The sequence below is a fragment of the Ischnura elegans genome, chromosome 1 (genome assembly GCF_921293095.1).
Source record: "Ischnura elegans chromosome 1, ioIscEleg1.1, whole genome shotgun sequence".
Classification (NCBI taxonomy): domain Eukaryota; kingdom Metazoa; phylum Arthropoda; class Insecta; order Odonata; family Coenagrionidae; genus Ischnura; species Ischnura elegans.
In genome coordinates, this window is record NC_060246.1 from 15,453,405 (window position 1) to 15,466,204 (window position 12,800).

The 12,800-nt window shown below is 37.2% G+C and overlaps 1 protein-coding gene across 1 annotated transcript in view; it reads right to left on the reverse strand.

The window, feature by feature from the left end:
• LOC124154384 (dynein axonemal heavy chain 12-like) overlaps positions 1 to 12,800 on the reverse strand; it is a 242,984-nt gene that overhangs the window by 161,799 nt on the left and 68,385 nt on the right. Inside the window, exon 23 of the mRNA XM_046528076.1 lies at positions 12,152 to 12,321. Coding sequence (XP_046384032.1) covers positions 12,152 to 12,321 — 170 coding nt within the window. The remainder of the gene's footprint in view (positions 1 to 12,151; positions 12,322 to 12,800) is intronic.

A 12,800-nucleotide genomic window follows, 5' to 3' on the forward strand; every position in this document is an offset into this window, starting at 1 on the left:
ATCAGTTGAGAATAACTGGACTAACATAAAAAGCGGGTTTCAGGAGGCCGCTAGAGAAGTTCTAGGGAGAAGAAAATGTGTTAAGAAAAAGCCATGGATCACAGATGAAGTCCTAGACCTCATTGAAGAACGGAGAAAGTATAAAAATACGAATACTGAGGAAGGACAGGCTTGCTACAAGAGAATAAAGAATGAGATTTGCCGCAAAGCGAGGAAAGCCAGAGAAGCATGGATGAGGAACATATGTGAGGACGTACAAAATAACCTCGTAAAAGGGAAAGTGGAAGCGGCCTATAGAATAGTGAGGAACCATTTCAAGGAACGAAACACAAAATGTAATACCATAAGGGACAAGAATGGAAACATTCTAATTGAAAACGAAGACAAAGCTGAGAGATGGAAGGAATACCTGGAGGAATTATACAACAGAAGCAAACTTAGCTCAAAAGTTATCGAAGAGGAAAGTGAAGTTGAAAAGGATAATATTGGAGCAAGCATCTTAAGATCGGAATTTGACGCTGCAGTAAGAGACCTGCGAAAGAATAAGGCCCCAGGAATAGATGACATTCCAGCAGAGCTAATAAAAAATGCAGGAGAAAAGGTCTTAACTCAACTGTATAAAACTATCTGCGATATGTACTCAACAGGAGATTTACCTAGCGACTTCGAGAAGAACATCATCATTCCCATACCCAAAAAGAAGAGAGCTGAGAAGTGCGAAGAATTTAGGACCATAAGCCTGACGACACATGTGTCGAAGATTCTGACAAGAATCATTTACAGGAGAATTGAACGAAGAGCAGAAGAATTCCTGGATGAGGACCAATTCGGATTTAGGAAAAGCAGGGGCACAAGGGAAGCAATTTTGGCACTTAGGATGATCATAGAGAAGAGAATGGAGAAAATCAAACGGACTTTCATAGCATTTGTCGATTTAGAGAGGGCATTTGATAACGTGGAATGGAATTCAATGCTTAGAATTCTGAAAGAAATTGGCGTACTCTACAATGATCGTAGAATTATTCATAGTTTGTATAAAAACCAAGTAGCTGTGATCAATGTGGACCAAACGGTGCAGAAGCAAGAATAAGACAAGGGGTGAGACAAGGTTGTGCGCTTTCCCCTTTAATTTTTAATGTTTACATTGAGAAAGCCATCAATGAAATCAAGGAGAAAGCTTCGGGTGTCAATATCCACTGAGTAAAAATTTGCATGCTGCGATTTGCTGACGACATAGCAGTCATAGCCGAGACAGAGAAGGATTTAAAGAAGATGTTGACAAAGATGGAAAGGACAATGGCCAGATATCAGCTGAAAATCAACAAAAAGAAGACTAAGATATTAGTTTGCAGCAAAAAAGAGGAGGCTAAAACAAACATCAACCTAGGAAAGCATAAACTTGAAGAGGTGAACGAGTTTTCTTACCTGGGAAGCCGAATTACCAGCGATGGACGGAGCAAGAAAGAAATACACAGTAGAATAGCGAAGGCAAAGAGGGCTTTCTACAAAAAGAAGAATCTTCTTACAGCTGAAAATACCAGCATAGAAGTAAGGAAACAATTCATCAGATGCTACATATGGAGTATGTTTCTCTATGGAAGCGAGGCTTGGACGTTGACAGCAGCAGAAAGTCAAGAGTGGAAGCATCCGAAATATGGTGCTACTGAAGAATGATGAAGATAAAATGGATTGACCGTGTGAGTAACGAGGAAGTGCTAAGAAGAGTGGGAGAAAAGAGAAACCTCCTAAAAACCTTATGCAGAAGAAGGGACAACTTAGTTGGCCACATTTTGAGGCACGATGGTCTGATGAAGACAATCGTTGAAGGACTAGTGGAAGGGAAAAAGGGCAAGGGACGGCCCCGAATGAGTTATATAGGACAGGTTATAAAGGATGTAAAAGAGAAGAAATATGTAGTTATGAAAAGATCAGCGGATAGGAGACAGAAATGGAGAGCTGCGTCAAACCAATCTTAGGATTGTTGACAAATGATGATGATACATGATTCAATCGTAAGAGCTCTTTTAAGACGAAACGATTTTCCCCCGGCCACCGTGCATTGCATGTTGGAGAGAGTCGTGTTTTCTGAAACCTGAATTTCACGTGAACGGCAACTGGGAAGAAGTCGTTTTTTCTGAAAGCGGCCTCAATGTAGCATTGTCTGTATTTCATTGGGCCAGATTGAAATGGGCACTTTGCCGTCAATGGCATGATTCGACTTGTTTGAGGACATCCATAGAGACAAATGGTAAGTTGAAAGAACGACGCCGTGTCATGTACGGCGGCAGGCAAAAGCTGGCTTGTTTGAAAGCCTTCGCGGCTTCGGAAATATTATATTTGTGGCGAGGGCGACAAACTGATGAACCCTTACATACGTGTAAACCCTTAATAAAAAAAAGGTGGATTGCATGCAATTGGAAAGTGATAAATGCATTTTTCAATATTTTTTTCACTTTTTGGCCTCGAATACGCTGCGGACCATTTCGGCTTTGGGTGCCAAATTCAAATCTTCACGACCATTTCAAGCCGGTTCCAAAGTACCAACTTTGTGCGACAAGGTTCCTGATACCGGTTCCACATGCCAAGAGCCGGAAGGACCGAGAACTGGGTGCTGGAACCGACCCATCTCTACTCATAACCCTGTCCAATATCATCTATGAGTATAAGCCACAAGTAACAGTTTTAGTTTCCAAGAGAAAGCATCGGTGTACTCATGTTTGAAATATAGCTTTGTATCATAACTTAAGGACATTAATGCAGAACAAGGACTACTCGACACCAGTATTAACTTTCATAAGATAATTAATGAATCTTAGAATAAATTCTACTCTAATACAACAGGTAGTTTGTTCTTTATAAAACCTATAATTTGCACCTGTTGAGTCAATTTGATAATAAAAATGGCCAAAATTTGATTACGTCCGAAACATCACTGATATGAAAAGGTAGACATTATTTCAGTTGTAACTTCGAAGCATTATATGGTGAAACCATCACACATTGAAACATTTCATGCATTCAATAATTATATTCCTGAAGTACTTGACTATTGGGTTTTAAGAAACTGATTAATGTTCTTTTGAGCCGGGGGAAACATGTTTCATTTGAAGTCAATGATGAAGTAACCCATCACACCATGTAATCAATGCATTAGCAAGGCCTGCCACATTGTTTTAGGATTCAATTTAGGTATGCGAATGGCATTAGTTTCATCAAATCAATGTTATTTAAGCATCAACAGATACCTCTTTAAAATTATTACAGACTGACAGAATTGCAGATAAGTAAAAACTCATCATTAATCCATCATAAATTATGAATTTTACTGCATTATTTCCTCAACATGAGAAGAATAAGAAATGACATGTGTCTATGCTTATTCTTATAATGTGTAAAATATGCAGTCAAGAATGGGCAGACAAGTCAAGTTAGGAGAATGTGACAGCAAGAACAGGAAAAGAAGTGAGACAAGGGTGTGCCCTGTTACCTGTAATTTTTAATGTTTACACCAAGAAAGCCATCAAAGAAATTAAAAGAGAAGGCTCTGGGTGTCCATATCCATGGAGAAAGAATAAGTATACTGTGATTTACTGATGACATAGCGGTCATAGCTGATACAGAGAATGATTTGAAGAAGACACAGACAATGACCAGATGTCAGCTGAAAATCAACTAAAAGAAGACTAAGGTATTAGATTGCTGCAAAAGACAGGAGGCTGGGACAAACATAAAACTAGGAAAACAACAGCTTGAAAAGGTGAAAGAGTTTTGTCGCCAAGGAAGCCGAATAACCAATTATAGAAGTTAGGAAACAATTTATCAGATGCTACATATGGAGCATGTTTCTCTATGGGAGTGAGGCTTGGACGTTGGCAACAGCATAGGAGTCAAGAGAGGTAGCATTCGAAATGTGGTGCTACGAAAGAGTGATGAAGATAAAATGGATCGACCGAGTAAGTAACAAAGAAGTGCTACAAAGAGTGGGAGAAAGAGAAGTCTTCTGAAAACCTTAAGGACAACTTATTATAGTTGGCCACATTATGAGACATTATGGCCTGATGAAGACAAAAGTGGAGGATAAGTGGAAGGGATGAAGGGTAAGGGACGGCCCTGAATGAGTTTCATAGGACAGGTTGTAAAGGATGTAAAAGAGAAGAAATACGTCACTAGGCTAGCAGATAGGAGAGTGAAATGGAGAGCTGTGTCACACCAATCTTAGGATTGAGGACTTATGGTGATGAATAAATTTATTGAAAAAACAATGCGACTAAATAAAATAAGTCATGTAGGTAATTCCCCTGTCAAAAACAAGAAATTCTGCTTCAGCAAGCTATCTACTCTTCACAACATTCTCTTGCTACCAATTCTGTTGTATGTATTTCTGTTTTTACCCAATAAAATTCTGCATTGACAAATTCATAAATGAATTACAATCAACACTGTCTATATAAGATCTGATAAATCTTACACCAGCATTCCAAATTTTGATGGTATATCTTCAGTTAGATAAAACATGAAGTAGGAAAGCATATTAAAATGAATATCTTCAGTGAAATTCTGTAAGTAGACTTTGGATAGGATTTTTTTATTTTATCTCCGAAAAGTCCATTTATTGCAGAGTATTCGAGATATAAAATGATAAAAAATGCTATTTTAAGGAGTAATTAATAATTACTTAACAAAAAGATGGACTGCCATTAATGTTATTGATAAATATCTAACTTAAAACGAAGATTTTACTAGCCAATTTTCATGAATTATATTAAACGTTATTGCCATTAGCCTTGTTGGCCTTAGCTACAATATGTTCAATATACAAATAAAAAGATAATTAACACTTAAATATTACTCCTTAATCTGACATAAAAGTAACTCTTTCTAGGATACCCCTAATAATCTATAATTATATAAAACAGGAGCTTTGTTTTTAAAATATGTGACAACATTACACTTGTGGTGCATTATCTGTCACAGCTTGGAGTTGGACCAGTGCATAGGTGTTTGACTCCCAATCAGACTGACCCATGTTTGTTCCTGACTCACAGCCCACATTCAAACCCTGGCACAGACCAGAATTTTTCCGTCTCTTTCCAGAGAAATTCCAGAATGTTCAAGGAAGTTCCAGCGTTGCGTTCGAGAGAGTTCGCTGCCAATATCCATATGAGCAAGCCATCTCTGCTACCAAATCAGTCAGTATTATGAAGCTGTAATAAACGCTCCTCCACAGCAACTTCATAAGAATTTCATTCAACGTAGCAATCGCTACACACTTTCTTATGTTAAGCTGCATGTGATTCTTATTACACCATTCATTAAGACTCATACAATCTGGAAATGCCAAGAGTTTGATTGATCAAAACAGTAACAAGGTTGAATAGTCATAGTACTCAATGTATAAACAGAAGAGAAACAGGTAGCAAAACTACCAAGAATATTAGATACATCATAATAACTCTTAACATTTAAGTACCGTATTTCCCGGCCTATAAGACGCACCGGCGCATAAGACGCACCTGGATTTTTCAGGTTAGAATTTACGAAAAAAACTAAAATACTTGGATAATACAAAAAAGAATTTTAATGATAAAATTTTACATAAAAACGGAACTTTAATATTAAAAAATTTTAAAATTATTAATGAGCAAATATATCAGAGTTTATTCATCATAGAACCCCAGAAATTCCTCATCACTGCTGCTAAAATCATTCGCGTACATATTTTCTCGGGAGTCGTCACTTTCCTCATACAAAATGTCATCTTCACTTCCATCCAGCGCATTGCTGATTCCACACTTTTTGAAAGACTTTATGATAGTCTCAGTTTTTACTTTCTGCCAGGACTTTTTCACCCACTCACAAACGGTAGAAATTGACGGCCGTTTCATTCTTCCGGTCGGTGTGAAATCGTGAGTTGGTGCCTCAATCCACTTTATCCATTCTTCACGCATAAATCCCTTGAATGGTTTATTGATTGAAACATCCAAAGGCTGCAGTTGAGAAGTCAATCCACCAGGAATCACAGCAAGATGCGTCTTCAGTTCTGTAGCAAGGATTTTTGCGGACTCTGTTATATGGGCCTTAAACTGATCGCACACTAACAAAGACGATTTCTTCAGAAGTCCACCTGGACGCCGGGACCACACCCTCTGCAACCACAGTTTCATACCCTCTCCATCCATCCATCCCTTAGGATGAACATGGATATAAATTCCATGTGGAATTGTACACTTAGGCAGCGTTTTTCGTTTAAAGATCAACAAAGGAGGGAGTTTTGAACCATCAGCACAACACGCAAGGACAACAGTATAGCGTGTTTTTTCGTTGCCGGAAGTCTTTATCGTAACTGTCTTTGCACCTTTAACGTCCACAGTTCTATTTGATGGCACATCAAATGTCAAGGGAACCTCATCCATATTTCCTATCTGTCCTATTTCAAAACACTTCATTTTTCTCAGGTTAAGTACGTATTTATGGAATTCGATGATTTTTCTTTCGTATTCGGGTGGCAGTTTTTGTGCTATTGTGGTTTTAGTACGCATGCACCGACCATTTCTCTTCATAAATCTTTCACACCACGACGTTGTCCCAGAAAAATCGGCAATAGACATATCTATCGCCAACTTTCTCGCTTCCATTAAAATCATTTTTGTTGAAACAGTGATCCCGTTCTTCCTGTGATTTATTATCCAGGTCTTAACGTGCTCCTCAAGCTTCGGCCATTTCGGAGAACATGAACGTAAAGTTTTCTTACTCTTATTGGCATACATTAAATCTACCTTCTGCTTCCGCCATTCTCGTATCATCTTCTCGGTTGGAGGTGGGCCGAAACGCCTTGCAGCTGCCCGGTTGCCGTGTTCAGAAGCATATTTCACGACTTCAAGTTTAAACGCAATACTGTACGACAATCTTCTCTCTTTAGATCCCATTAGGTTATTCCAATTTTGACTTTTTATACAGAAATTACCAAGTTTCTGTGTTTAGAAGCACATGTGCAGACTAAATAGAAAGATACGTATTACGGCTGAACTGACGGAACACCGAGCTCACACTTTGTTACCTAAGGTTGAGTGCCGGTGGTGCCGGTAGACTCGTGAGTTTATCGTGAGAGATACAATGTATTAGCATGTAGATGACATCTCCTTTAGCTCAATGTATGTAAGTTTTGCAGCAGCACCCATTGCAAGATTAAACTAAACATGCTACATTGTATACATTTCTGACTTATCCGGGAATTTTTTTAAAGGAGTTAGACATCGACGTATTAAAACTTTGTTTCTAACAACCTGCTCAAAAGAGTGCTATTATCAAAATTTTTAATGAATTGAACTATTTTCAATGCCTGATACACTAAAAAATACTTAATGGTAATTATTTATCCTGTCAAAACGGTTGCTTATTATAGGACGGAGTTATACCCGTGATATCCGTATACCATCGGCGCATAAGACGCAGGCAAATTTTACAGCACATTTAGGAGAAAAAAAAGTGCGTCTTATCGGCCGGGAAATACGGTACATTGTAGAGGGAATATGATTACTTTTTCTAAGGTTAGATGCATGGGACCAAAAAATTTTGTATTAATGAAAATATTTCTTAGGACCATATTTTTCTAGTTATCATAGCAGCTTTTGCCGAGTGATTTACATTTTTTTGTGCATCAGCAAATTTCTCATAATCAGTGCAATTACCTGTTTTCTTGTATTTTTGGAGATAATAATAATAAATTTTCTTTCCACTGATAAGAAGCTTGAGAGCTGGAGAGAGCCATTTCAGATACTTACTCTTTCCATTTATGTACAGAAGTGAAAATACTAATAGCTTGATGCAGAACTGCATAAAATCTATCCACAGCATCATCACAAGCAAGATTGCATAAAATCTCAGTCCAGTCAACATTGCTTAAGTAATCACTTAGATCACTAAAATCACAGTTTTGAAAGTCAAAGAGCAAAATACCAGCGGTAGAAATAATAATAATAATAAAAAAATTTATTGTTCTGCTGGTCATGTGACATAGAACTCGTCAAATTGGAAACATAGATATTGTATACAATACTAATACAATATACAAATTTACAATATATGCAGTACACAAAAAATCAATTAGAGAATATCTTCCAGGTATTCAGCCAAGTTATAATACCGTTTGTTACAAAGAATTTTACATAATCTGCTTTTGAAAATGGCCGGAAAAGAGACAGACTTTAAAGAACTTGGGAGCTTATTGTATATTTGGGAAGCTGGGTAGAAAGGACCTCGCCTAAAATACTCTAAATTGTGCCCAAATGCATGTATATTGCCTCTACCACGTGTATTGTATGAATGGTAGTCACTGTTTGGTGGGAATAGAGAAGGATTGTTTTTAACCAACATAGAGCATTGCAGAATATATATACAAGGGAGTGTGAGAATGTCAAGAGCTTCAAATATTGGCCTACCTGGAGTCCTAACGGACACACCTAAGATGGCTTTGATAGCTCGTTTTAAATAAAAATAAAATCAGTTTTGAAAATAATATAGCAAAATATCAGTGGTAGAAATAATTTCATCATGGGTGTGCAGGACTATGTTAAATCTTAAAGGTAATTAGACTAAACTATCTCATGAAATAACAAAAAATCGGTTACGGTTCATTCTATCAGTTTCTATCAACAAAGCCGTTCTTCATTTTGCTAACAAAGATTTCAATCCAACTCTTTTTTTTTGTTATGAAGATTTAACCCATTATTCCCCAGACTGCACATAGGGCGTTTAACTTCGGTAATTTCGCATTTTACGGTTAATTATGGCCTAATTAAGATTAATTTTCGGACAAAATTATTATATTCAGCATAATATATGATTTGCATAATGTTGCGTTTACGCAACGCTGGGAAAACTCCGGAAAATAAAAGCAAAAAAATTTTTTTCAAAACTTAGGTTGCATATTTTATTTTTCATCGTCTTTTCTGATGTAATGTTCAATAATATGCTGCGTGGAATTAAACGTAGCACTTTTAACAACATAATTATCCTTGATTTGCAAATTTGACATCTTCGCCGGGAATTATATGTAGCCTGCGGATGAAATTCCCTAATCTCCCTTGACGGGCATGCTGCGGTTTACCCCACATACATGTTATTTTTTCTAAGGTGTCCCGCAGGTGGACACCGATTTTTATGCCAAATGTCATCAGCCATTGTATTGGAAACGATTTCTTGTCTCAGTAAAGTTTTACGATCTCTGACCGAAATTCTAACTGAGGAATTGCTTTGCCCGTGACTTAGGCGTAAAATCACCACTGCACTGTCAACCCCTTTTCGGAATAGAGGCCACCTCCATTTTTGCTCATAATCTGGATACGGTAACATGCAACATAATTATCGAGAAAATCTACCCTTCCATTCCCTGATTGTAATCGTTGATGATATTTCGATTTTCTACGGGAATCTCCGCGAATATCTTTTCGTCCTTACTATGGGTTCCATATTCCCATAATGTAAAGCAACAGCGATGACAGAGTTATCATGCCATCGCACTAAGAGAATATATTTTGACCTCTCAAACGAATAGTAGAGATCCTTGTTAGGTTTTTTTGTCAAATCTCTCTAAGACATGAGTGCGCACTTTTCCATTCGATTTCCTCTTTTCTTTCCCGTTGAAAAATAACAATTATCACATAAGAGTTGCTAATAGATTGTATCTGATGAAGAAATTATCAAAATACTTGGCAAGAATTTTCGGAGACTAACAAAGAAATTCAGTAAATTTATTACTACCGTTTCTTCTAGTGAACTTACAAATCCTAGGCATATCACTTTCAAGTTCCACCTCTCCATATGGCAAAAATTCATATAGATAGCCTGTAGATGAGGCCAGACACCACAATGTATAACCTACTCTAAATTGTTCGCCACGAATGAACATTTTAGCTGTGTGCCACCTGAAATATGGAACCATTTGTTAGGAAAATTCCTGACTGAATGTAATTTTGGTTTAATCTATTGAGAAAAAGTCCAACTTTCAAAAATGTATCACTTTGTGTAGTTAAGAATTATCGGAGAGCTGTCGATATTTATTTAATTCATCAAACCAAGTCCTCGTCATAAATTGCCGCACAAATGCGACATCTCCTCTTGGCTTGTCCAGTACAACTTAGTGCGTGGTAATATATGATACCCCGACAACATTACGATTCCAATTATTTTTTTATATCTGCCTCATCTGAGTAAATGTATGGTTATTTATCTCCTCAGCGTAATTATTGAGTAGCTCAAAATTAATTCAATTAATTTTCCACTGAGAAATAAGTGACGGAGCTCAATTGGTGAGTGGCCTCCATACTGAGTAATATGTGTTTCTATTGCCTTTTTCACACAGAAATTCGGGACTCCTACGGAGGTAGATTCTATTTTTTCACATTTAGATGAACCACTGTTTGTTTTCTGCATCTTTTACCTGGGCGTGCACGATTACTGGACGATTTTTCTTTTGATACTGCTTGAGTAAAATGTGATTTACCTTGCAGCACCTCCTGCAATATTTGAAATACTGAGAAGATGTAATCCCCATTGTAGTTCCAAAGTTAAGAAAATATTATAAATCGCCTCTCCTATCAATTTATATTCTTCAGTTACCTTCTTGACGCTTCTTATAAAGTATACGCCTGAGGCGTAGAAATAACGGATAAAATTTTCTTCAATTATAAATCTGAAGGAAACCCCTGAATAAATTATTTAGCCAAAAGCCGAGCAAAAACGACTGCGGTATGATTGATATAATTACTGGATGAGAATTAAAGATGCATTTCAGAGGACAATTTCACTGATACGAACCCATCTGAAGCTAGATTATTAGCCTTACATCACCTAAGCGATAGAAGAAAAAATAGGTAACTCAGGATTGCACGGAGAAAATTCCAATAAGCGACTAGAGGAACGCTCCACCTTCCATCACAATCCTGTTTCAACTAATAGGTTTCTCACCCTCTCATTCCACCATCTCTGAAAATGAATGCATCTGAAGCTGAATTTAACGTCTACGAAGTAATCCTTTCACTCAACGACATGGGAATGACATTGCCCTGTATCGGTTCCACGTGTGCGCGCAACAGCTTGACTCCACGAAGTACCAGAGTGTTCGATGTAAAATTCGTACCGATGGACATGTTGGAATTCAAGATGCCATTCACCCTTTACTATGTAAACTCATAACCTGTGAGTGCCAAAAATGCATCTAAACTGCCTCCAAAAGACTACGTTGTCGATTAAAAGCCATATTGACGATTTTCGTTATGCATTGAGACAAGCCCTCTGGTCTACCATAGAATTCCCATCGTTGCGTAAACGCAACATTATTTACAACAACCATATTTATACCAGTAACGATGAAAGTTCTTGGCAAAAATAAACATGATGAATAAAGAAGCTTAGAACTAAGAGAAAACATTACCTCTGGTAAGATCACGCAATAAATCTTTGTAAAAAAATATTTACAGTTTGTAGTACTTCAACGGTTCGAAATAGACACATTTCGAAGTAAAATAAAAATTATTATTTTAATGAGTATTTTTCCAAAAATAACTGAATAAGAGCGAATGGTATTTCAGGAATTCAGAAACCCTGAGAAAAAATTATCCTGAAGCAAAGGTTTTTTATAATAATTTCAATTCAATAATGTTGCGTTTACGCAACGCTGGGGATTAATGGGTTAAGACAGATGCACCTCATATTTTATCCTTTTATTTAAGAGATACATAGTTCTATTGCTGTCTGATTCATTAAACAAAGTTAATGTTTCTGCCACTATTATAATTTAGAAAAGGTATTTTTATGCTCTGCTTACTTTTTTACATTCAAAATTAAAGTTATAAGATTTCTACATGAGTTAGTGAAGTGCCTCAATTTTTCTTTCATGCATGACGTTCAAAAAGGCTTATGGCTTACTAAGATAATTATGGACATGGAAACATAATAACGAGGGAACAGTGAATACATATATTATTCTCTTTCGAGGTCCTGGGAAATGGAGGAGGGTCTGTGATCTACCTGGCTTCCCCTGGATCCACCACTGAACCAATGATGAACAAGTCTTTGAAAAGACAAAAAGGGTTGTAATACATGATGTGTTTCGTGACACTACAATTAATAAAATGTGCATTTTAATACTTACCTCAGTCGTGATAACCACTGGTAGTCAGTAAGAGACTGCATGCCTGAGATAAATGTTTCTTCAGCAATATTCAGCAAATGAACATCCTTAGTAATCATAACACACACAGTCTTCCTCAATAGGGCAGGAATAGATTCACGTACCAATGCTATCAATTCCGTCAGCTGAAGCTAAAATGATACGAAACACTGTTATACTACAGTATCAAATGAAAGCAGAATAAAGTGAAATCCCATAATGGAAGCTAGAAAAAAGAGAAAGATGAAAATTTCTGCACACTTACTGAATATCTCCTAACACAGTCCCTCCCTTTTTTACTCAAAATGTTTAGGATAATGCTTACTCAAAATGCTTAGGAGAAAATTAATAGGGGGTCTTGTACTCAAGCATGAATGAGATGAGTGACTCATTACATATCCTGAACATCACCCTGGAGTACAAATTACTGCGCAGGGAACAAAATTCATTGCTATTCTAAAGCTTTCAAAGGTACTTGACGTACGTATAACAGAGGATCAGTGGCACCGACTCCATGGGGCCTGAGAGGGCCCAAGCCCCCTCGAAAATTCAGTTTGGGGGGAAGAAATAATGTGTCAGACTTGTCGATTTTCCCAGGAGTGTCATGCTATCGAGAGTTAAGTTTTCAGGG